The 27,413-nt window shown below is 40.2% G+C and overlaps 1 protein-coding gene across 1 annotated transcript in view; it reads left to right on the forward strand.

The window, feature by feature from the left end:
* The window catches only part of MAP3K12 (mitogen-activated protein kinase kinase kinase 12), a 117,736-nt gene that overhangs the window by 1,022 nt on the left and 89,301 nt on the right, over nucleotides 1-27,413 (forward strand). Inside the window, exons 2-4 of the mRNA XM_053708298.1 lie at nucleotides 2,447-2,630; nucleotides 6,456-6,647; nucleotides 21,636-21,794. Coding sequence (XP_053564273.1) covers nucleotides 2,447-2,630; nucleotides 6,456-6,647; nucleotides 21,636-21,794 — 535 coding nt within the window. The remainder of the gene's footprint in view (nucleotides 1-2,446; nucleotides 2,631-6,455; nucleotides 6,648-21,635; nucleotides 21,795-27,413) is intronic.

A 27,413-nucleotide genomic window follows, 5' to 3' on the forward strand; every position in this document is an offset into this window, starting at 1 on the left:
TATTTACTGGAACAGAAAGATTTTGAGAAAACGATTTTGTTCTTTTTTGTACAGGTCACATGCACTGCTCATTTATTTTAAAAGATAGGACGCTAGAATTCAGTTCCCTAGTTGAGAACTCTTTAAGCCCTTCTCAGCAATATAATACATCTACTGCTTATACAAATGTTTTTCATTTGTGTTTAAACAAAAAACATGGAAGTTCTATGGTAAAATAGGGATTGACAATATTTTAAACAATGTTCTGTAAAGTTTAAAATCTAAACCTATATTTTTGCAAAGGAAAAGCTAAAGTTGGCACAGCCATCTAGAGGGTATATACCTGCCCCATATGCCATCTAAAGGGTATATACCTGCCCCATATGCCATCTAAAGGGTATATACCTGCCCCATATACAACAAGCAGGGAGCACTCTTGCCTAGCAAGCTATCTGATGGGATGCACTTATGTAGTAGCACTATTAGACTTATTACAAAAGTAGTGCAGTTATTGGTCTAGGAGCACTATGCATATTTATAATATTGATTTATTTACCATTATAATGGCTTTGCAGTGTATATTAAAGTATTGTACATTATATTAATCTTTTTCCCATTAAAATAAAGTATCTGATAGCTACAAATCATATATATTTTACTGCAATAAACATGATATTGCTCCAACCATCTATCGTTTCACAATTTGGAGTGAAAAAAATGTGACTTTTTCATAAAATGGAGGAAGGTGGATATGTAAACTTTCTAGAAATGAATGGAAGGTTTTGTAATATTTTAAGCCTGGTCCTTTAAAATTACAATACAGAATTAGGGATTCTTATGTTTAGTTTTTTTTAAACTGTCGTTATCTTATAATGAAAATGCTACAATAGTCACACATGATTTAAGTCTAGCTATGTGTGTCTACAAGGGGAATGTTTTGTGGCACATAAATTGTTTATGGGCATCATGTTAATACACACCCCAGAGGTGTTACTAAAGAGGTTAGGTAGAAGCTGAAGGCATTCTTATTCTCCAGCAGAGCCTAGAATGGAAATTAAACTCAAATTTTAATAACCCATAAAGGGCTAGATTACAAGCGGAGCGCTAATTTATTTTGCGCCTGTAAACAGGCAAATTTGCCCCGCTTACGGGCGCTCGATAAATAACTAGCCATTACAAGTGGCTGGTTAATGCTACCGCAAGCTCGCGGTAGCAATTAGTGCTCTGAAAATTAACCATAGATCATATCTGTGGTTAATTTTAAAAATGTGTCCCCAAAATAAAGTGTAGTGTTTGTGGCTTTTAACAGTAAAACATTATCAACTTTATATTTAATTAAATAACGCACGAGGCAGTTATAAGGGGTTAAAGTGAGTGGGTGTGGGGTGCCTTTACATAGTGGTCTATTGGGACTTTGTAAAAATGGCAAATATATATGACTATGCTTATAATATATACATATATATTTATGTGTTAATATGTGTATATACACATATAATCACATAAAGATATATGTATATATTCATATACATATAGATTTTGTATTTGCTGCCCATTGCTGCAGGACTTACCCCCTTCGCTGCACTAGGTTCGGTACCGTGTATAATGGCATGAGAACGAGGCTCCTATTGGAGCCTATGGAAGCGCGTTCTCATGAGCGCAAAGCTTCCATGCAATGTGAACGCAAGGTTGCGTTTGCATTGTACTTTACTTGTAATACCAGCGCACATTTGCATGCACCGGTATTACTGAGTGGATCGCAGATATCGTGCTTGAGGAAATGCAATTTTGCGCTCCACTCGTAATCTAGCCCAAAATGTTTAATTTAAAAAACAAATGCAATGTAATTTCATTCTTCAACCTGCATGCCTTTTTAATAATAGAGCTCTGAACATTGAGGTTTTTTCCCCCCACTGCTCCCAGAAAAGCTAATTTACATTCTGCAAGATTTAGAATCTTAACAATAAAATATGCTACCCAGTGATTGTTTGACCAATGCTGGAGCTCATTTATAACTGCACTTTGGCCACAGCAATGCACAATTTCCCAAATGACAGACTAAATGCCTTTCAAATAATTTAATACAGTGATTAATCACTAATATATTCTGCATATATAAAATATATCTGTTATATTTCTAGGTAGTATGACTTTCCTGCTGAAAACAATTATGTCCATCTACTTTTCACTATATTTTCTTTTTACTTACTTACACTCTTGTCTTTTACGAGATATGCTTGTGGTTGTATATCCCTTCTCTAGATGTGGAACTACATAGTATATATCCGGCACCTGTATGTGGGCTTACATGATATATGAATGTTTACAGATAGTTGTAGATGTAATGAAGAGCTATGTGAATATGCAGCTGGTATCAATTTTATCTCAAACTCTACGCTGGTATCTTTGTCTCTCTGAGTCTTTTCCCACCTTTTTGTTTCTTTCCCTCTCTATTCCCTCTGTTAAGACTCCTGGGAGGTTCCATTTGAGGAGATCCAGGACCTGCAGTGGGTGGGCAGTGGAGCGCAGGGTGCTGTCTTCCTGGGGAAGTTTCATGGGGAAGAAGTGGCAGTGAAGAAAGTGAGAGATATTAAAGAGACAGACATCAAACATCTCCGGAAACTGAAACACCCCAACATCATCACCTTCAAGTGAGAAATCACTGGATTGAACCCCCAAAAGCTACATTACTACAATTCAAAGTATCCAAGATCCTACACCTATTAATAAAGGGACATAAAAGTGTAAAAAGAAAATGCTCTAATGTGTTAGAGCATTTTATTGTTTCACTATTGTTGACATATAACCAGGTAAACATGTGTTTAACCCCATGCAAATGGGTTAAACACATAGTTAAAGTGAGCTCTAGAGCAGCAATGCACTGCTGGGACCCAGCAGAACACATTTGATGATCCAATGACAAGAGGCACCAGCTAGCTTAAACTAGTGTTTTAGTGCTCTTGAATCTACATAGGTATGTTTTTCAACAAAGGATACCATTAGTACAAAGTAAAATCAATAATAGAAGTAAACTGAAGTCTTTTAAAGTTGCACGCTCTGTCTGACCTATGAACATTTCACTTTGGCTTCCATGTCCCTTCAGTGGAACTACTTGAAAATGAAGCTTATATTTACATATCCGCCGATTACATAAAACTAGTTAGGCAATAACTATTGGCATTGGAAATTCCCAGTTTTTTCTTTCATGATTCAGATAGAGCATATGATTTTAAACAACTTTCCAATGTACTTCTGTTATCAATTTTGCTTCATTCTCTTGGTATCTTTTATTGAATGAGCAGCAATGCACTACTGGGAGCTAGCTGAACATATTGGTAAGCCAGTGATATGAGATATATAGATGCAGCCATCAGTAGCGGACCTACTCAACAGACGGCCCTGGTCCTAAAAACAATTTGGTCCCCAAGATGATAACTCAGTAATAAGCACTAATAATTAGTAATAATATACTATACATGCTTCTCTGTACTGTGAGCGCACTGCCCTATATAATAATGTGGGTATACACTGATGAGTATGCTGCACTGTATAATGATGATGAGTATTTATACACAGAGTGCTATGCCCCCCCAGCCCTAGCACTTGGGTCCTGGTGCCACTGCACCTGCTGCACCAATGGTAGTTCTACCCCTGGCAGCTACCAATCAGCAGCTAGCTCCCAGCTCCTGAGCCTACCTAGGTATACTTTTCAACAAAGGATGTCAAGAGAACAAAGCACATTAGGCGATAGAAGAAAATTGGAAAGTTGTTTAAAATTGCATGCTCTATCTGAACAATGAAAGAACATTTTTGGGTTTAATGTCCCTTTAGTGTAATATTTTATATTTTAAATTATTAAGCCTCATTAAAGGGACATTAAACTGGTGTTCACAACTACACTAGAATGATTACTACTAAGTTATTGCATTTTATCCCGTTCCTGCAACTTTAAAAAAAAATCTGTTCTCATGTGTTAATAGCTTAAAGTACTCTTTGTACTGGGAGCTGCCATCTTGGAATCAGGTATTCTCAAAGCCTGTGACATGAGATGTGCACACTCACAGATCAGTAATATTGTCTATTTTTTTACAGCTGTATAATGTGCTTCATGTTAGGGTGCATGATACAAATCAGGAGCTGCACATTTGTAGTGGGGCTGCATTGGTTATATATTATTGCTGAGTGCTTTTAAATTTATTTTGTGTAAATGTAAAACTGTGTAAAGAATGCAAAAATGTAAAGCGCACGTGATGCACACTAACCTGAAGCACATTATAAAGCTGCAAAAAAAGTGTGAAATATTACTGATTTGTGAGTGTGCCTAGCTTCTGTCACAGGCTGTGAGAATACCTGAGCTCCAAGATGGCAGCTCCCAGTACAAAGAGGTGGACTTGGAGCTTCAGTATCTGCCACTTTTAAGCTATTAAAACTGTAGAACTGATTTGAAAAGAGTTGCAGGAACAGGAAGAAATGCAATAACACAGTGAGTAGTAAAAATTCCAGTGTAGTTGTGCCCAGCATTCCCTTTAAATATCAGCTGTTAATAAGAAAATATAGTTTAAAATTATTTGTGAATGTTACAATTTTAAATGACATTTATATTACATTTGTAAAAGAAGATATTTTGAACATTACATTTGTATGAAAATGGAATGATTTGAATTCAGAAAACTTATTTTATATTCTGTCTTCTATTCCACTCACTGATTATTTGACAAAAATGATTATATTTGGTCCAAATGAAGTGTTTTTCTAGCAATAGTGTTTAGAAATCAAGACTATTATATGAAGATAAGTTTATCTCATGTGCCCCAAGTAGGGTTTCCACATCGGCCATGTTTTCCTGGAGAGCTATGAGTTACACATGCTGCAGGGTGTAAAGGGAGGAACATAAGTACTGCTGTCCAGGGTCACTATTTGTGTGCTGTCCAGAGGCGCAATGCATGTTCTCCTCTGCACACTCTGCAACATGTGTAAATCTTGTGTCCAGGAAAACTCGGCTGAGGTGGCAACCCTAGCCCCAAGGCAGGGTCCAATGGCTTTTTACCTCACTTATGCCCAAGGGCATCACTGGCACCAAGAGTATGCACTTCCTTTGGCCAACTATATAATTTTGCTTAGGAAGAGGCCAAACATACCCAGTGCAGTTTCTGTATTTTATAAGTTCACTAAATGCAAAACAAGGACAATTGAGCACAATCAGTTTACATGACCATACTGTACTAATCTTAGTAAATATACACATAGGCAGATGCTTAGTTTGCCCTGGTTATAAGTTATGTGCAGTGGATAGAGGAGGAAAGTCTACTTGTACCCTGCTGATTGGTTGTATGGCTCAATGAAAGCAATGTTAAAATAAATTCTTTATCCAGATGGTCGGCCAGTGGACCCTTTAAATCTGCAGCTACCAGGGTTAAAAAAATGCTCCTAAGATAAAAAATCCAGTACTGGGAGATTGATTAGTACAGTCTATAAATAACATGAGTCAGGAAAAAAATATTTTTATTGAATATTAGTACAACTCTAACTGAAAAACATGATCCCTCATCTTAGTTGTGGAACTCTCAGGCAGAACCCTGTAAATCACACAGGAGCATAGTAAAAAAAAAGTATTAAATACCTTTATATGAATGTGTCAATTGGTCTATTTCTATTTTTCTTTTTGTCGTTGTCATCTCTGTTGATTGTCTGTTATTTGTATTTATCCTCTTACTGAAAAAGCATATGTTTATATTTCTCGTTAAACTGTTTTACTCTACAGAGGGTTAGATTACAAGTGGCACGCTAAATCATTTTTTCACTCGCATACAAACACCCCTGGAAGTACACTTTTACTGTGGTTACAAGTTGAAAAGTAAATTGTTTGCACACTAGGCACGCTAACCCGACACCACGTAAGACCTACAGCATTAAACCTGAAGGCAGTTATGAATATTTTACATTCCAATGTTCTTCACATAGAAGAAAATGTTCTTTTTATTTTTAAATATTATATAAATGTGTGTGTGATAATTTTTTTGTAAAATATGTATATATACAATATATACATACATATATATATATATATATATAGATATATATATTTGTGTGTGTGCATATATGTATATACAGGTGTATATACTGTATATATGTGTGTGTGTGTATATATATATATATATATATATATATGTGTGTGTGTGTGTATATATAAATATATATATATATATATATATAAATATACAAGTTATTACAGTTGCAATATTGTTTATCACGACTTGTGCTAACAATACCGCGCCACTTGTAATCTAACCCAGATTGATTCAATGACATTGATATGCTGCTATAGTGACTATCCTGGTTTTAATGTTGATGCTCTTTCTTATGTTATACTATCTGGTGATGCTCAAAGTTATGGCTTATAAACACTGTAGAATACGTCTTTGTCCAGTACTTCTAGCTCCTCTTTCTGACTAATCTAATTTTATCTTGCCATGTAGGGGTGTGTGCACACAAGCACCATGCTACTGCATCCTGATGGAGTTCTGTGCCCAGGGGCAGCTGTATGAAGTATTGCGTGCTGGGAGGAAGGTCACTCCCTCCTTGCTTGTGGACTGGTCAATGGGCATTGCAGGGGGAATGAATTATCTACACCTCCATAAAATTATCCACCGTGACCTCAAGTCACCAAAGTGAGTCCATTTCTTTGTCGCTATGCTGGCATTGATACCTGTCTTTTCATTCTTATACAGGGTAACCTGATGTTCAGCTGCCCTCGTTCTCATTTTTTAATGCTTAAAGGGTGTATAGATCAGAAGATGACGAGGGAGAATAACCAACTTTTTCTGGTACAGGTCTAGATGGAAAGGGAAAGCAATCAAGTGTGGCTCTTGTGTATTTCCCCAGTTGTACGGCAGATAAATGAGCGGGAGGAAACTTTGATTTATAAGGAATAAGTGAAAGTTCACATGGCTTAAAAGGACACTAAACACTAAGTACATGTCATTCACCTCCCTCTAATCATGGTAGCTGCTATTATAGAACCTAGGTTACAATGCAGGAGAGTTGCTGCACTTGTGCAAAGATATCAACACATCAGTTTCAACATGGTGGCAACCAGGACTAGAGGGAGACAGTTAATAGCCTCAATTCTATTAAACACTATAAAACGTTTTTAGTGTTAAATGCCCCTTTAATTACTTACCTCAATAATATATTTGTTTAGTATAGTGAGGCATTGTACGTACTTATTTTCCCCTTATATAAACTATCTATCTGTTCTTCATACACTATCAGCTTCTCCAGATCCATATATTGTATATAGATTCATTTTACAGATACAGAAATATAATCCTCCTACATGGAAAATGAGTGAGAAAATAAATGTTGTTGACCATCATGAGATAAACACTTTCTATTTACAGATCAGATGTCTGTGGATGAATCAGCTTTGCATTCAGAGTATTGTGACCAGCCTGTATTAGTGATCTTTACCTTAACAGATAGAAATGTTGTTATCCATAACAAGATTATTTGCACATAAAATATATAATTATATATATATTTATTCTGGACTCAGCTAGATACTTATCTGATTGACAAATCAGGACATAATCCATTATATAAATATATACATGGTATATAAAAGTGTAATGTAAAAGTTTATGTACCCAATTCCGAGTTTTCTCTTTTATATTTAAAAATGTGACTAGTTTTATAGGTTACATGTTTAGTTGTTTTTTTATGTCTTTATTTTTAAATCTGGGGTACATTTGAAAACAGAAGTAGAAGTAATATACCAAGAAATCAAACTGTAAAATGATACATTCCATAAAACAAGGTACAATAAAAAAACAGAATAAACATTACATAATTAGTGTTTGTATAACTACATCTTAACAAATGTTTAAATTGCATATCTCTGATCTAGAAATCTCCATCATCTTAAAAAAAAGGAGTAGTTGGGAAAAAAGTAATAAACTAATAAGCTGAAGAAAAGAAAAAGTGTTTGTTACACACATATAAGACAGTCAATAGACTGAGAGACTGATAAAGTGAAAATAATGTTTATGTACACAGGTAAAACAGTCAATAGACTGATAAACTAATCAAGTGAAAAAAAGGCTCAATTTTCCCTTATTTGTAACTAAGCATTTGGATGTGAGTTGAAATCTTTCCTGTAATTCCTGGAAACTATAGACACAATTATTTAAACCTTCGATTAGTTGACCAATGCACCAAAGCCTTTTCACTTCCCACTCTCTAAACACCAACATTTCTAATCCTGGTTTAAAATTGGAGTTCTCAACCATTGGTAAAAAGCTTGATATATTATAATTACAACACAATAATTTGGCACATCTTCTTTATATACGACATGTTATATTTTTAGTACTTTATATTACTATATACAATTGTTTGTTAATTTTATTTTTCTTTATTGATTCTGGTTAATAAATACATGAAAATAAAACTCAAAAGTTCCCTTCATTCTTGGAAGGGGCAACAGTGGGAAAATGCCTTTTCTTGAATTTTGCTCTTCATATCCAAGAATAAGAACCTACTTTATTCACTCTTGATGCCAACGAGCAACCATTTTTAAATGAGGCGCAGCTCTCTCCTGCTGCACATGTTGTCACTAATAATATTATGTTCCGGACATTTTATTTTATGACCCTGGGCAAATTTTGCAGATGCTTATAATTTTAAGTGTTTCACTGCCCAAGCTGATCAGTTGCTCAGATTTGTATTAGGCAAGAAAATACTTTTGAACTGGTGTGTTGGTGATAACTTGAACATTGATGTTTTAAAATACTACATTACTATATGATAGGATATATAAAAACACCTACAATCTGCAACACCTAATTAAAGAAATAAAAATTATTAAAAAATATGGGTAAAATTGAAGTCCTCAAAGTGTAGCCCATGGTAAGATGTCCTTGCTTTTGGGATATTAAATGTATATTGATGTGACGAAGAATAACTCAATGTTCCTGGTTCCCTCCTTTCTTCAGCAATTCCCTCCCAACATATTCCACTTTTAGGTTCTTCTCTCCTTTTCAAACTAAAAGATTAAGAGGGTCTCTATACTGTGTTGTATTTGTACTTATTTTTTTATCAGGATGAAAAGCCTGCAAAATATGATTAGTTTATGGCTTGAGCCTCTTACACCACATAGACTGATATTTATAGATTGTTACAAACACTCTATTTTTTTTCCTATGTGATTTTAGTTTACTGTATACATACCGCCACATATAGTCCATTTGAAGCCCTGAGTGCTTTTCCGTGACTTAAGATGTTGATATCCCACAACAGTTGGGTGTATCAGAACAGAACAGCAGAATCAGTAAGTCCACTTTTTTTTACCCCTGCTTAAATTGTGCAGAGAAATGTACAAAGAAGAATTAAGGGAAGATAAAAGGAACATAACGAGTGGTTTTCTCATTCTTTTATTTTTTTCTTTCTCTTAAAGGTTGCTATGAGGTTCTCTCTCCCTTTAACAGGGAGATGATTACTTCCTGTTCTCATGCTGAAGATATCCAGATTTCAGGGCAGTATCTTTTCAGTAACCCCGTTCTGATCCTAGTTTTTCTTAGGATCTTGGGGGCTGTTTATTCAATTTCCTGTTCCGTGGGTTCTGGTTGCTCCTTCTTTTAGCAGTTTTGGTTTTCTCCATCGCCTGCTAGGAGTTTTAGGAATTCCATTGTCCTTTCCATCCTTGACGTTGGTTTTGGATTGGAGTTCCTGGGTAGACCTCAGGGTGACTTTTTTTTTGGTTGCGGTTTGGTCTTTCAGACAGGAAGTCCTTTTAGGCCTTTTTGAGTTTCAGTGCTCTATAGGCTTGCCCTGCAGTTTTCCTTGAGACCCCTGTTGGTACTGTGCAGGGGTGATGTTTAGCCTAGTTCCGATTCTTTGGTTTGCCGGTGTAGCTCCTATATCTTCCAGATATCATCCTATTTCTGGATTGTCCGCTCCGGTTTACTGTAGATCGTTCCCTGTTCTGAGGTACTTACTTTGATCTTCTGGGGCGTTTTTGATTTATCTCTACCATGGTGTGGGAGAGTATATTTCAGGATTCCTTCTATTTTTTTTTTTTTTTTTTTTTTTTTTTATTTATGTTTTTTATTGAGGTTGTGCAAAAGTGTTACAACATATATAAAACAACATAGCGTAAAACAAGTAGAAAGAGTACATTTCAGTTTGACGATTTCTATATAAGTAGAAAGAAACAGTTTTGAATGTGCATAATCTTATAGAAAAGACTGGAACCTCTTTTTATACATTAAGATGAATAGCTTGAATGGTCACTTCTGGATTCATAAGCGTAAAGTAAATTAGCAATTGACATAGTATTTGATAGAAAAAATATGTAAATAATATGGTGAAATATGTGGGTACAACAATTTGATTGCGGCATAGACAAGAGGAGCCGCATAGCTAACCCTCCAAAAGTAGGAGGTATATTATATTATGTGGGGGGAGATATTAAATTGAATACAATAAACAGAGTATAATGCATGTGAAACTTTCAGAACATGGTGAGCTGGCTTAAGGGAGATAAGGCAGATCTCATACATAAGAACCCCGTATAACAGTCATGAAACTATAAGTGATCAGGGTCAACATACACAAACAAATGTATAAACATAGGGGTCCGTCAGGTTAGTTATTAAGGTTAGTAAGGTAGAGTTTGGCATAAGGGTTCAAACAAAACAAATGGTGAGTTATGTTTGTCAGGGTGGCTATTCCTTAAGATAACGTTTAGAATCGCCATTTTCCATATATACTGTCTATGTTATCCATGAGAATATAAATGAAGGGGCTTAGGGGTCTCGGCCGCCGACACCCGAGCCTTAGGAGCATACACAATGGGAGAGGACAACATAGCACGTTTTGTTTCACTCCTCAGGGCCAACCAGCTTTATATGGTGTGCGAAGTGTAAGCATAAATATGTTTGTAGAATCAATAGGCGGTCAGCTGGATCCTAACTAACCGCCGTCATATGATACCTATGTGTTGTAGACGGGGCATGATAAAAACTAATATTTAACACATCAATAACAAAACCACATCTAAAAGTTATGATTATGGTAATGCAGCTTAATCACTCTTGCCCTAGTAAAGCTCATTTATCAATAACATTGCACACATATTATCTTTTCAAATGATATATTGCAAGACCTTAAGTACCCCATTCACATCTGTGCTCACAGCCCGTCCCTCATCATCACACAACATTTAGCTAGATTGGTGCATATTTATAGTATAAACCTGTCTAAAACATGATAAAGGACTTAAAATAGTAAACAATCATACAAGTGGGTAGGTTAAGCGCCCAAAAACAGCCATAATGATCACAACAAATAAAAGAGACCTTGTTATAACCAAGGTATGGGCAAAATGTGGCGGCAGGGGGTCTAGGCATAGCAATTAACCTAATAGGGCAGTCAACAGAGCTACTGTAATATATATAGACAAACATTAACTCTTGAAAACCATTTATATCATAGGAGAGCTGGCATATAAACCTGCTGTGCCAACCATAACCATTCATTGTTAAAGAAAGTAGCGTGTCCATATCCTGGGGCAGATCTCAGTGGGAGTCCAAACTTATCAGGCAGTCAGAGAGAGAGAAAGGTGCCTAGTAGAGCTGCCACGTTTATTGAAAATTCAGCAGGGGTCCATGTTCAACCCATCCCATGATAAAGACAAAGTCCGGTATGAGGGAGGTAGAAAAAACAGAGAGTCCCTTGCATTTCCAATGTTTAACCTATTCCCTTTTGATTAGCAGTGGGAACCAGCGGGTTACTGAAGAGAGGGGAAAGCTGGTGCTTTATGTTGAGAGGCATATCTTCGTTGATAAGCTGGAAAGCCACGGGCAAACGCACCTGCATGCTTATGGTGCTGATATCAATAGTTAATAGTGTGCTGCTATAAAGCGATATAAGATTCCCCTGTAGCACCCGGTATTTACCTTCCACTGACCATCTCCGAAGAACCAGTGTCTTCTCCGGTCTTAGATCTGTGTCGGGAGAGTCTGGGTTTGCCGCAGCTTCTTGGGGTGGGTCGACAGCCTCAGTAATAGCATTCTGAAAAGCCCCCTGTAAGATAGGCTCAGCGAGGTCAGGCAGCTGTTGGAACTGAATGGCGCTATTTCTGTTAGGAGCTGCGTACAGCTTGTCGATCAAACTGGCATGGTGTTTTTGCAGCAAGCGCCTCATTACCTCCAAGAAATAAAGCGGAGTCTCCATAGTGCAGGCTGAGTCTAAAACCCCAAGGAGAAATAGGCCATGCAGTTTTCTCAGAAGCCTGCAAACGGAGTGTAGTATCCTCAAAATGGCGGCTCTCTCTTTCAGCTCTGCGGAGTGAAACAGTGACGGGTAACTGGTGCAGACTCTCCGGGCCCCCAAAAGTTCATAAATACATAACATCAGCTCGTAGGTCTATCCACATAGATGCTAGGTACAAATAGTTTGTTGCAGAGTGTGAAAAGACCCCTAAATTAGGATCTTGGGCCCGGGAGCTGCACAAAAACACGTCCTACCAGCTCTGTAGATGACTCAGGATTCCTTCTATTTTTTTTTTTTTTTTTTTTTTTTTTTATTTATGTTTTTTATTGAGGTTGTGCAAAAGTGTTACAACATATATAAAACAACATAGCGTAAAACAAGTAGAAAGAGTACATTTCAGTTTGACGATTTCTATATAAGTAGAAAGAAACAGTTTTGAATGTGCATAATCTTATAGAAAAGACTGGAACCTCTTTTTATACATTAAGATGAATAGCTTGAATGGTCACTTCTGGATTCATAAGCGTAAAGTAAATTAGCAATTGACATAGTATTTGATAGAAAAAATATGTAAATAATATGGTGAAATATGTGGGTACAACAATTTGATTGCGGCATAGACAAGAGGAGCCGCATAGCTAACCCTCCAAAAGTAGGAGGTATATTATATTATGTGGGGGGAGATATTAAATTGAATACAATAAACAGAGTATAATGCATGTGAAACTTTCAGAACATGGTGAGCTGGCTTAAGGGAGATAAGGCAGATCTCATACATAAGAACCCCGTATAACAGTCATGAAACTATAAGTGATCAGGGTCAACATACACAAACAAATGTATAAACATAGGGGTCCGTCAGGTTAGTTATTAAGGTTAGTAAGGTAGAGTTTGGCATAAGGGTTCAAACAAAACAAATGGTGAGTTATGTTTGTCAGGGTGGCTATTCCTTAAGATAACGTTTAGAATCGCCATTTTCCATATATACTGTCTATGTTATCCATGAGAATATAAATGAAGGGGCTTAGGGGTCTCGGCCGCCGACACCCGAGCCTTAGGAGCATACACAATGGGAGAGGACAACATAGCACGTTTTGTTTCACTCCTCAGGGCCAACCAGCTTTATATGGTGTGCGAAGTGTAAGCATAAATATGTTTGTAGAATCAATAGGCGGTCAGCTGGATCCTAACTAACCGCCGTCATATGATACCTATGTGTTGTAGACGGGGCATGATAAAAACTAATATTTAACACATCAATAACAAAACCACATCTAAAAGTTATGATTATGGTAATGCAGCTTAATCACTCTTGCCCTAGTAAAGCTCATTTATCAATAACATTGCACACATATTATCTTTTCAAATGATATATTGCAAGACCTTAAGTACCCCATTCACATCTGTGCTCACAGCCCGTCCCTCATCATCACACAACATTTAGCTAGATTGGTGCATATTTATAGTATAAACCTGTCTAAAACATGATAAAGGACTTAAAATAGTAAACAATCATACAAGTGGGTAGGTTAAGCGCCCAAAAACAGCCATAATGATCACAACAAATAAAAGAGACCTTGTTATAACCAAGGTATGGGCAAAATGTGGCGGCAGGGGGTCTAGGCATAGCAATTAACCTAATAGGGCAGTCAACAGAGCTACTGTAATATATATAGACAAACATTAACTCTTGAAAACCATTTATATCATAGGAGAGCTGGCATATAAACCTGCTGTGCCAACCATAACCATTCATTGTTAAAGAAAGTAGCGTGTCCATATCCTGGGGCAGATCTCAGTGGGAGTCCAAACTTATCAGGCAGTCAGAGAGAGAGAAAGGTGCCTAGTAGAGCTGCCACGTTTATTGAAAATTCAGCAGGGGTCCATGTTCAACCCATCCCATGATAAAGACAAAGTCCGGTATGAGGGAGGTAGAAAAAACAGAGAGTCCCTTGCATTTCCAATGTTTAACCTATTCCCTTTTGATTAGCAGTGGGAACCAGCGGGTTACTGAAGAGAGGGGAAAGCTGGTGCTTTATGTTGAGAGGCATATCTTCGTTGATAAGCTGGAAAGCCACGGGCAAACGCACCTGCATGCTTATGGTGCTGATATCAATAGTTAATAGTGTGCTGCTATAAAGCGATATAAGATTCCCCTGTAGCACCCGGTATTTACCTTCCACTGACCATCTCCGAAGAACCAGTGTCTTCTCCGGTCTTAGATCTGTGTCGGGAGAGTCTGGGTTTGCCGCAGCTTCTTGGGGTGGGTCGACAGCCTCAGTAATAGCATTCTGAAAAGCCCCCTGTAAGATAGGCTCAGCGAGGTCAGGCAGCTGTTGGAACTGAATGGCGCTATTTCTGTTAGGAGCTGCGTACAGCTTGTCGATCAAACTGGCATGGTGTTTTTGCAGCAAGCGCCTCATTACCTCCAAGAAATAAAGCGGAGTCTCCATAGTGCAGGCTGAGTCTAAAACCCCAAGGAGAAATAGGCATGCAGTTTTCTCAGAAGCCTGCAAACGGAGTGTAGTATCCTCAAAATGGCGGCTCTCTCTTTCAGCTCTGCGGAGTGAAACAGTGACGGGTAACTGGTGCAGACTCTCCGGGCCCCCAAAAGTTCATAAATACATAACATCAGCTCGTAGGTCTATCCACATAGATGCTAGGTACAAATAGTTTGTTGCAGAGTGTGAAAAGACCCCTAAATTAGGATCTTGGGCCCGGGAGCTGCACAAAAACACGTCCTACCAGCTCTGTAGATGACTCCGCCCCCCCCCCTTCTATTTTTTTTAATCTTCGGTCAGTGGGTTTGAACCCAGACAAAGCTCCTGCTTTCTGATCTACTATAGGCTTCTGGTGTCAGCTAGCCTTTCAAAGCAGAGGTTGATACTCTGGGGACTTGGTTTTCTGTTGTTATCCAGTTGGGTTCTTTCTGAAACAGGTCCTTTTTCTGGCTCTGAGAGTTTGGCAGGAGGTCGAGGGTCTCTCCTTCTGTGTGTACCTTGTTCTGGATTCCCGAAGAGGTTTTTCGGAGTTGAACCTTTGGAGAATCCGGTATAGGTTTTTTTGGACGTCCGTGCCTGTCTCAGTCTTCATTAAGGGTTCCTTAAGATGATCGGTGGATCTTTTAAGGCTTGGGGTGTGTTGACTCTGTCTGTCAGGAGCAAGTGTCAGGGTATCTGATTGCCATTCTTATGCTGCGACTTCAGTTCGTAGTTTGGTCTTCTTCATTATGGGTGCCTCCTTATTTAGTTTGACTGGATCTTCGCCTTTGGATCCGTGAGAGGGTTATTTCTGAAGAGTGTCAGTCCTTTCCTCAGCTTTTAGCTGTTCCCTCGTTATCTTGGGGATGGCAAGCTTCCTCCCCCCTGTTTCTTGTGGGGTGGTGTTGATTTACCCTGTTTTTATATCCTTTTTTGAGATTCTTCTTTGGCCCTTTTCAGGGTGTACGGAAGAAGGGTTTGATTGCCGGTTCCGGATGGGACGGCTGGTTTCTTTAGCTAGGGGTTAGCCTGGCTACCTCTCAGTCGGGAGGTTACGAGTTATATCATCCGTCGCCTTCTGCCCTGGTATGTGGGCTCCTAAACAGATCTAGATGTCAGTGTCTGGTCTGTTTCCCATGGTTAATGAACTCTTGATGTTCATGTCTTTTCGCTAGGATGCGGATTGTGGTCAGGCAGTTCTGTTCTAGACTTTTTGGTCTCGTAGACTGCAGGACTCTAGTCTCCTCAGGGTTTTTTTTTTTGGGCTCATTATGGGACCAGTGATTTCTCTGGTTTTATGGCGTGGGCTCTTTTGGTCATGATTGTTGGACGGTTACTTGGTCCTCCTAAAATGTATTTGATTCTTTTGCTTCTGTTGAAGCAGTTTGCGGGAGATTGGGGTTTTCTCAGGCTGTGGTGCCCTCAAATTGGGTCCCCCTCTCTTGTTACCCCCCGTTAGCATTCAGTGTCCTCTATAGCTTGGGTATTGTTTTCCCAAAAGTAATGCAGCTGTGGACTCTCCCTGTATTTAGAAGGAAAATATGAATTATGATTTACCAGATTATTTCCTTTCCTTTGATACAGGGAGAGTCCACAGCTCCCACCCGTGCTCTCTGGTGGACGGCCCTAAGTTTAAGTTGTTTTCTTCTGGCACCTTTTTCACCCTGATATTTCTCCTACTGTTCCTTGTTCCCTCGGCAGAATGACTGGGGGATGAGGGAAGTGGGGGAGGTATTTAAGCCTTTGGCTGGGGTGTCTTTGCCTCCCCCTGGTGGCCAGGTTCTTTATTTCCCAAAAGTAATGAATGCAGCTGTGGACTCTCCGTGTATCGAAGGAAAGGAAATTATCTGGTAAGTCATAATTTATGTTATCATGATTTATTTATAAAACACCAAGATTTTATGCAGCTCTATACAAAGGTACATTACAATCATAAGGGTACAGTACCATAAACACTTACAATGATACATTATGTAGGACTATACAATGTACATTACTACACTTGCATTAACAAACAAAAGTAAACCAAGAGGAGCGCCCTGCCCTTGAGCACAATCAGTTATAGATGCACTTTATACAAAGTGAGCTACAGATAGAGAGGCTCTCAAGTTTACAATCTAAAGGAAATACATAGGGAAGACGAGGGAGAGGGAAACATAAGTACTAGAGAAAAAGTAAGTTGTATTCATCCTTGGACATATATGTTTTTAAGGAACATTGTATACTCTTCACACAATATTCCCTCTAATCTTTTTGAGCAGGGTACTCAAAACAATTGGCCTATTAATTTTTTGGCCAAGTGACTAAAATGTGTATCTCAAATTAAGCAAAATACAGAAAAAAGTTACTCACTCATACACAAACACACACAGCCCACCCAGGTGTTCAATTATATAAATACAGAGATTTTTTTTCTGTATTCATTTTCATTTACTAACAAGGTTGTGTAAGGCGTTGAAGACATTTAGCCAGGCAAAGTCAACAGCAACTTCATATTCCTTTCTGCCTAATTGCTTCACTTCTGTTCTTTGGTTATTAATTCCAACTTAGCCTGCCGTTGTACAAGGGACGCCTCCCGCTCTCCTTTCTCCCTGGGCACAGTACATTATTAAATCTTGTGAGGACACCAAACATTTTAAGGGACCACCCAGGGGTACCAAACCCCAGTTTAAGAAGCTCAAGTCTAGACCAAATTCAGCTGATATACTGTCTGTGTAGTGTCTGGATTGTTGCAGTTTAATCTTCCCAGTTTAAAATTTTCTGTGTAAAACTACATTTCTTCTTTCACAAATTGCAAACTGCATCCCTCTGCTAACAATTAGCTTTGGGCATTTCATTTATTTCCCTTAGAACATGCTGTTACATTGTAAGCATGAACTGCAACCAACCTTCCGTCATCTAGTTCTGTTAAAAAAAAGATTGGTTTCTCAATGTGCTTGAATATACTCTCTGCGGGTCGTTTGTGATCATAATGATATGTTTCATGTGCTTTAGCTTGTTTGCAGACCTGCATTATTCCATATTATTCTGGGATTTTGTGCTTTCCGTAAATTATATTTGGCCTTGCTGTGTGTCTGAGTTAGCCGTTCCAGTGTACTGAAACAAGCCTGCGGTGTTTCTTGTTATTGTACTATATAATTCATACAAAAAAGTAACACTAAGACAGTGATAGTATAGATTTACCATAATGTCTTGAAAGTATTCTATTAATGCCGTGAACATATGAAAAATATGGACCCTCCCCCTCGAAAAAAATCTAGAGTTCCTACAGGGTCTATTTGATAGGTGTTTCTTTATGAGTTCCTTTAAGGTCTAAACACAGCCTGCCTTGAATCCATAGAAGCTTGTTCTTCAATGGAAATCAAAAGTTCTCTTTTATCCATTAGAAGATGTATAGAAGCATTGAGGCAACTTTTTTTTTTCTTTTCATTTTTTTTTTAAACATACATTTAGCTATATGGTCTCTTGAGGGAGCTGGATTTGAACCATTCTGGGTTTTAAAGTTGTCTATTTTTATGTAAATGTCCATGTTCGTTTTCTTTCTTTTTTTAAAATAAAATACTGACCCTACTTTGAACTTCAAAGAAAAAAAGAGTCAATTTTACCTGAAGTGATCCACGACTATAAACATTACCTAGGAGACAGTAATTCTCTTCACAACCCAAGGCTAGCAATAAAACCTTTTGGTTTAAAGAAGATGTTGTCATGGCATTGAGATAATATATATCAGCTACTGATTTTTTTGTATAACTAATACATTTTTTTTAAAGAAGAGTAAGATGTAAACAACACTACAGGAAACTATAGCTTGAGAGTTAAAAATACTAATTATGTTTACATTCAGTTAGATTACGAGTTTTGAGCGCTATAGGGAAATTAACGACTGCCACAAAAAATGGTGGATTTAATCTCCCTATAGCGCTGCTATTACAGGTTTTGAAAAACCCGGCTTGCACAGGCGATATGGTGGCATTGAGTTCCATACCTCACCCAAATACAAGCAGTGTTTTGACATGGTCGTGCATGATTTCCCCATAGACATCAATGGGGAGAGCCAGCAAAAAAAAAAACTTAACAGCTGCGATCGCAGAAACAAAAGCTCCGTAACGCAGCCCCATTGATATCTATGGGTAAAGAAAAATTACGTTTAAACACCCTAATATAAAAACCACGTCTAAACACCTCTTATCTGCTGCCCCTGACATCGCCATAACCTACATAATGTTATTAACCCCTAATCTGCTGCCCTTAACATTGCTGCCACCTAAATAAAACTATTAATCCCTAATCTGCCGCTCCCGATATTGCCGCTACCTACATACAGTTATTAACCCCTAATCTGCTGCCCCTAACATCGCTGCCACCTACATTACAGTTATTAACCCCTAATCTGCCGCCCCTAACATCGCCACCACCTAAATACACTTATTAACCCCTAATCTGAAAAGAAAATATGCTCCGCGCCAGATGTCTTGAAGATGGACCCGCTCCGCGCCGGATGGATGAAGATAGAAGATGCCGTCTGGATGAAGACTTCTGCCCGCTTGGATGAAGACTTCTGCCGGCTTCGATGAGGACTTCTGCCCTCTTGAATGAAGACTTCTGCCGGCTGGATGAGGATGGATGTCCGGTCTTCGAAAACTGTAAGTGGATAGTTGGGGGTTAGTGTTAGGTTTTTTTAAGGGTTTATTGGTGGGTTTTATTTTTAGCTTAGGGTTTGGGCAATGTAAAAGAGCTAAATGCCCTTTTAAGGGCAATACCCATCCAAATGCCCTTTTCAGGGCAATAGTTAGCTTAGGTTTATTTAGATAGGTTTTTTTGGGGGGGTTTGGTTGGGTGGATGGTGGGTTTTACTGTTGGGGGATGTTTGTATTTTTTTTTACAGGTAAGAGAGCTGATTTCTTTTGGGCAATGCCCCGCAAAAGGCCCTTTTAAGGGCCATTGGCAGTTTAGTGTAGGCTAGGTTTTTTTTATTTTGGGGGGGTGCTTTTTTATTTTGATAGGGCTATTAGATTAGGAGTAATTTGTTTTTATTTTTGATAATTTTGTTTTTTATTTTGTGTAATTTAGATAATTGTATTTTATTGATTTAATTTATTTTATTGTAATGTTAGGTTTTAGTTTATGGCAGGTTAGGTTTTATTGTACAGGTAAATTGTATTTATTTTAAGTAGGTAGTTATTAAATAGTTAATAACTATTTACTAACTAGTCTACCTAGTTAAAATAAATACAAACTTACCTGTGAAATAAAAATAAAACATAATCTAGCTACAATGTAACTATTAGTTATTTTGTAGCTAGCTTAGGTTTTATTTTACAGGTAAGTATGTATTTAGTTTTAAATAGGAATTATTTAGGTAATAATTGTAAGTTTTATTTAGATTTATTTTTAATTATATTTAAGTTAGGGGGTGTTAGTGTTAGGGCTAGACTTAGGCTTAGGGTTACGTTAGGGTTAGGCTTAGGGGTTAATATATTTATGTAGTGATGTGGGAGGTCAGAGGTTTAGGGGTTAATAATTTATTTTAGTATATTTCGTTGTGGGGGGCTTGTGGTTTAGTAGTTAATAGGTTTATTATAGCGGCGGTGTGGCCGGACGGCAGATTAGGGGTTAATAGGTTTATTATAGTGGCGACTATGTTGGGGAGCGGCGGAATAGGGGTTATTAAATTTTTTTAAGTGGTGGCGATGTCCGGAGCAGCAGATTAGGGGTTAATATTTTTATTTTAGTGTTTGCTATGCGAGAGGGCCTCAGTTTAGGGGTTAATAGGTAGTTTATGGGTGTTAGTGTACTTTGTGACACTTTAGTTATGAGTTTTATGCTACAGCTTTGTAACGTAAAACTCATAACTACTGACTTTAGATGGCAGTACAGATCTTGTCATTTTAGGCTGTACCGCTCACTTTTTGGCCTCCCAGGCAAACTCGTAATACCGGCGTTATGAAAGTCCCATTGAAAAAGGACTTTTTTAAAAGTGCGGTACTGACGTTGCGTGACGGCCAAAAAGGTGTGCGGTACACCTATACCTACAAGACTTGTAATAGCGGCGTTAGGGAAAAAGCAGCGTTATGGAGCATAACAATGCTTTTTCACTCATAACGCAAAACTCGTAATCTAGCTGATTATTAGGAATCATGATCCATTGTTCAGAATGACCTTTCACTCTACAGGGTCATAAACAGCTTCACAGACATCATGACATGTAAAACCAAAGTTACCTCAGAGCAGTTGTGCAAATGCAGCAGCCTTGAGAATATTGTTTTAATTCTGTAAGATTTTCATTGTAATGTAGTTTTCTTCAACTGATGTTTATTGTTGCTGCATAACACAGGACGGCATTCCTCATTTGATGGCTGTCATGGGTCGAATTGTGGCATGTGCCCATCAATAATGAAATACTAACTGTTAATTTGTTTTGACACCATAAAATATAAGGGAACATTAGAGTTTTACATATAGGTTAAATCTTTTTCTTTACATTCAAGTGTTAAAACATGAAGATTCTTTTTGCCCAGTGTTTTTTCTTTGTGTATGAGAAATTTGATAATCGTTTATGTTTTTATTTTGGCTTTTCTCTTACCTGATTAGACATTGACCTAGAGCATGATGGGAGTGATGCCACAAATGGGCAAATGATAGTTTTTGAGTTCCACCTAACCCGTTGGGTGGAAAATACTGGAATTATTTATTAATATTATCAATGTTTTAATAATAATACCTAGCAATTTATTAGTGATGCATTTATTTTACTCAAACATTTAGAAAAAAAAAGATGTATTAGTAAGTAAAAATGTGGATTTTATTTACCTTTAAAATTAGAGATGAGGTTAGCTATACATTTTGTCGAGCTCTAGATTTAGGGTCTCTGTAACTAATGTTTTTCTCCTTTTTACCTAACAGCATGCTTATCACATACGACGACCTAGTAAAAATATCAGACTTTGGTACCTCCAAAGAGTTAAGTGACAAAAGCACTAAAATGTCTTTTGCGGGTACAGTAGCATGGATGGCCCCAGAGGTGATACGCAATGAGCCTGTGTCTGAGAAGGTGGACATTTGGTAAGTGGGTTATGTGATAAAGTGTACTTTTAAAAGCATGAGCCAAAATAGCATGAAACACTGATTTCTGTGTAGCTGAGCTATTCATAAGTTTGAATACAGATTTATATATATGTTTATTTACAGGCAATAATTAGTTGGCTAAGTTCTCCTGCAAATGTTGTCTCAATATTAACATAATTCTCCTTTCCTTCTGGCTCTTTGGAAAAGTCCATATAGTGAATAGGAATCTAATTTATTTGGTGGCCACTTGATACTGTAACAGCTATAATCTACTACAGCACTGTTCCATAAAAATATTGCACAGTCTAATAAAAAAAAAAATGATTATATGGTTTAAAATACAAAGTATAATTTACCAAACTACAACATACAGTCTAATTGTTATCCCCTGTGGTGTTAATTTGAGCTCTCAGTAGCTTTATCAACTTAATTATATATATTAATTCTATTAAGGGTGGTTAAGACACCGATAAAAATTTTACTGCTTTGGAAAATATTTTGAAAAGACTAAATATGACTGAATATGAATTATTTATACAAGAATGTTACAAATAATTACATTATTTCAGTTTGTTCTAAGGACTAACACATTTGGAAGAAAATAAATAATGAACATAGAAATTAGCATAAAAATGATGTATCATTCACAGAAACCAAAGTAGTTACTAATAATGTAAAATGACCATATCTTTCAAAATGGATTCTTTCTTAGAAGTTCCAACCATAACAGAACCTGTATTTAAAATGAATGGTGCATTGGTATAAAGCTTGCATGGGCATTCTTAAGGCAAACTATTAGTTACGTGCATTGGTCTAAAGTTTCTACAGACAATCCTAGTGCAACATTTGTTTGTGAATAGTTTATAAAGGGACTTTGCAATATACTTTGCACTGTTTGTGTGTCTTTCTAATGGTGCAAACACTTAAAGGAACACTGAAGTCAAATTTGAACTTTCATAATGCAGATAAAGCTCATAATTTTAAAGAATTTTCCAATTAACTTCCATTATTTAAATATGAACATTTCTTTTTTATTTGCACACTTTGTGAGGCAACAGCTCCTACTGAGCATGTGCAAAATGCAAAATTCACAGAATATATCTATATGCATTTTGAAATTGGCCAATGGCCAATCTATTACTTATTTGAAATGCAAACTAAGTGCGTTTTCATTGTCGTTGTATTATGCATTTATTGAGAATGCTATTCTGCTGTGTTTAGTGGTCTTTTACTTTTGACAGCCAAGCGCATGTCCATGGTACATATGCATCAATCAGAAGCTTAGAATGCTACAAGGTTGCCTCCTCATAGTTTCTATAGGCTATGTAGGCTTAGATTTCAGAATTTTACAGTAAATGCAATCACAATTTTGTAATGAAGTTGTGACGGATACCCCCGGCTACCCCGACTGGGTAGCTCCGCCAAAGGGGTCCTGCTTCCTCCCTGCCGACTGCAGCTATGTAGCTGGCAAGTGACCACAGCCTGTAGCCACCCCTGATGCCCGACAGCATCAGTACCCAGGGTCCCACTCTGTGGCAGACTCCAGCTACCCAGACTGGGTAGCTCTGCCTGAGGATCCTTTCTCTGCCTAGTACAGGCTGCTATGTAGCCCAGGAAAAAGTGATTTTAGCTGGAGCCCTCCCAAATAACTAGACAGACTAGCATTCAGGTGAAAATAGAACTGATTTTATTGAAAACACACACTCCTTTTATACAGACAGCTCATCTTGATAAGACAGGGAGACAATGCCACAGTTTTCCCGCCATTACCGCCCCTCCAGACTGACCGGCGCCTCCATAGCAACCATAGTCCCACAGAATCCCAGGACACAGTGGTGACGGTTTTGGGGTGATCCCGGGGCAGCAGCGGCACTTCCAGAGTGTCATTTGAAAGCTCTCGGTCCCCAGATGCCGCAGTTCAAAAAGCGGCGGGATTTGTTATTAGGGACCGGAGATACAGCCCGTTGAAGTTATGGGGGTAGGGGTGTCCAAAACCCCCGGTTCCCAAAGCAGCTCCCCTCCGGTAATTCCCCCACCTCTTGTCCTCCCTAGGGGCTACTAATCCCCAAAAGAGCGGAGCTCTGGGGCACATGGTTGCTGGAGCAACCAGGGGTAAAGTTAGCGGGAGTCCTGCTGTCCTGTGGCAGTCCGGGAGTTCCAGGAGCCCGGACAGCCTGAGAGGGGTTAGGCGGGTGTCCGTGGTGAGGCAGCCGACCGGGAGTTCCAAGGGCTCGGCCAGCCTAGGAGGGTTTTCCTGGTCATACACCAGATTTTCACAAGACAAGCAAACCAAAGCTTCCAGGGATTGTGGTTGATCTGAGGAGCCCAAAACCACTGAGAAACAACAGGGGTGAGGTTTTAAGGGGGTGGGGGGGTAAGGGTTCAGCCCCTGCAGCCCAGTATCTGTGGCAATTCCCCCCCCCCCCAGTTCGGCAGACCAGGCTAGATCCACACACGGGTCAGCCTGGGGTTGTCCGAGGAGTTAATGCCACTTCAGTCCGCTGGGAAAGTCCATCACCATTCCCATTGCTCTTTCCCGGTCGGTACTGGATGTCAAAGTTAAATGGCTGCAGGGCTAGGCTCCATCTCAACAGTCTCCCGTTGTCCCCGGAAACCCGGTTGAGCCATACTAGGGGGTTGTGGTCAGTAAGGATGGTGAAGGGTCCGGTAGTAGCCTGCAGTACCCAGAAAGGCAAGGACTTGGGTTTTGGTCCTGGGGTGGGCCAGTTAGCCACTGCCTCGACTTTGGTCGGCTCGGGTCCCTGCTTACCACAGCCGACTCGGTAGCCTAAGTACTGAACTTCCTAGCGCCCAATGGTACACTTATCTGGCTTCAAGGTTAGGCCGGCGGCTCGAAGACGATCTAAGACGATGCCTAGGTGGACCAGATAGTCCTCCCAGGTCTCGCTATAGATGGTGATGTCATCCAGGTATGCATAGGTATAATCCTGGAGGCCATCCAACAGGCAGTCAACCATACTTTGGAAAGTGGCTGGGGCGTTCATTCCAAATGGCATGACTTTAAACTGGTATAAACCGAAGGGAGTGATGAAGGCAGACTTGGCGACGGACTCAGGGTCGAGGGGGATTTGCCAATAACCCTTGCATAGGTCGAAGGTGGTTGGGAAGTGGCCTCGTGCGATTCGATCTAACAGGTCATCTACTCGGGGCATGGGATAGGCGTCAGTGGTGGTTCTGTCATTGAGTCTATGGTAGTCAACGCAGAACCAGGTAGTTCCGTCCTTCTTGGGTACTAACACTACCGGAGAGGCCCAGGGACTGTTGGACGGTTCAATGACACCAATGTCCAACATTCCCCGGAGCTCCCGGTGCATACTGTCCCTGACGGCCTCTGGGACCCTGTAGGCAGCCTGTCACAGGGGGGTCTGTCCCGGGGTCTCCATCCGGTGGATGGCTGTGGTGGTAAACCCAGGGACAGTAGAGAACATGTCACTTCTTTGTTCCAAGAGTCGCCGGACCTGCCTTTTCTGTCCGGGCTCTAACCTATCTTCTAGGGATATGTCATCCACCCCCTGGGGGGTGTCAGTAGGTCCAGGAAGCTCCGGCATTGGAAGACTTTCAGAGTCCTCCACTGCCGGCGCACAGATAGCGGCCACATCTCTGGGTCTCTCTATGTATGCCTTTAACATGTTCACATGAAAGGTCCGACGGATCCTTTCATCTGAACACTTTGCTACCAGGTATGTGGTGTTGTTCAGTTGTTCCACAACCCGGTAAGGTCCTTGCCAAGAGGCCTGTAGCTTGTCGGTTTTGACAGGCTTCAGAGTGAGGACCATCTGTCCCACGATCAGGGTTCGGGTACGGGCATTGTGATCGTCCCATCGCTTCTGCCTGTGCTGAGAGGGTTGAAGGTTCTCGCGTACCTGGGCAGCAAGGTCCTTCAGCCGGTCTCTGAGATGGAGTACATACTCCACAACAGAGTGCTCTTCCCCCCGGTGGCTCCCTCCCAGTGGGCTTGTACCAAATCTAGCGGGCCCCTAACCTTTTGACCATATAGAAGTTCAAAGGGGGAAAACTCAATGGATTCCTGAGGCACCTCTAGATATGCAAAGAGGAGGTGTGGCAGGAATCTCTCCCAGTCCTTGTGAGTGGCCTAGAACGTCCGAAGCAGTTGCTTTAGGGTCCCGTTAAACCTCTCACACAGCCCATTCGTCTGGGGATGGTAAGGGGCGCTGTGCAGGGGTTTAATCCCACACAACTCCCAGAGTTGTTGAGTGATTTCCGCAGTGAACTGCGTTCCCTGATCGGAAACCACTTCCCGAGGGAAGCCTACCCTAGTGAATATACGGAGCATCGCATCTGCTATGGTCTCCGCCTTGATATTGGCCAAGGGAATTGCCTCGGGGTATCGGGTGGCATAGTCCACCACTGTAAGGATGTATTTCTTCCCTGAGGGGCTGGGCCAAGCTAATGGCCCCACAATGTCTACTGCCACTCGGCTAAAGGGTTCCCCAATAATGGGCAGGGGATGGAGGGGAGCTTTTGTATGGTCACCCGTCTTTCCTACCTTCTGGCAAACCTCACAGGATTTACAGTATTCCTTAATATTGGCTGTAATGCCTGGCCAGAAGAAGGTTTGAGTAAAGCGGTGGTGGGTCTTTTGCTTTCCTAAGTGGCCGGCTAAGGGGATGTCAGGCCCTATGTTCAGTAGGTTGGACCGAAACTTCTTCGGTACGACCAGCTGGCATTTCAGCAACGGTCCTTTTCTCCTCTTGGAGATCCGGTACAGGAGCTCTCCCTCCCACTGGAACAGTTCGTCTCTGGGGCCCTGGGCGTCAGCGCCTACTCGATCTTGGTAAGGGTCTAGAGTCGGGTCGCTCAAGGTTTCTTTGGCGAAGTCAGAGGGGTTGCCCAGGAGGGGGTGTCAGTAAGTTCGGGGTTAGTGGGGACGGGCAGTCGGGGAAAGGTAGGAGTTGGGGTGGTAGGTCTTACCTGGGTCCCCAGAGTTGGTGAGGTGGCTTGGCATCTGGCCTGCTGGCGGGTAGTCACTGGGCAGGTATCCGGAGATGTATCTCCCTCAAAGGCGGACACAAGGTGGCCAAGGTCGTTTCCCACTTCTACATTACGGGAGTCGGTTTTCCAGTCCAAATGGACCCAGGCTGTAGGAATCCTGAGGACCTCACCTCCCACTACCCCCACAGCAAGGGTGCGCCCAGTGCAGCCTGATGGGAGAACGAGGTGAGGTTGGATCAAAGAAACGGTGGCCCCCGTATCTCTCATTCTTTGAGCCGTCTGCCCGTTGACCCAGACAACTTGCCGGTGTTGTTGTCGGTTGTCTTGGTCCATTGAGCTGACATGGTGCAAGACACCCACTTCTTCTCCTGTCCACTCAGCATAGGGGTCGGAGCTCGCTGTATGGGCACAATGGGCAGCGGCCTGATAGGTGCGGGCTTGAGGAGACCCCCACGAGGTTGAGGCAGGGTTTCTTGGCGGCTGAGCTGGGGGGTTTCGTTGTCTGGCTGGGCAGTTCCGTATAATATGTCCGGGGTGTCCATACCCATAACACCCCCGGGAATTGCTGCTCCCGGCCGGGTAAACAGGGGGCGGCCGGGTCTGTAGCTGCCGAAAGACTGTTGCGGGTCGAGCTGGGGCTGG

This window comes from Bombina bombina, chromosome 3, assembly GCF_027579735.1.
Source record: "Bombina bombina isolate aBomBom1 chromosome 3, aBomBom1.pri, whole genome shotgun sequence".
In the NCBI taxonomy this organism is placed as follows: Eukaryota; Metazoa; Chordata; class Amphibia; order Anura; family Bombinatoridae; genus Bombina; species Bombina bombina.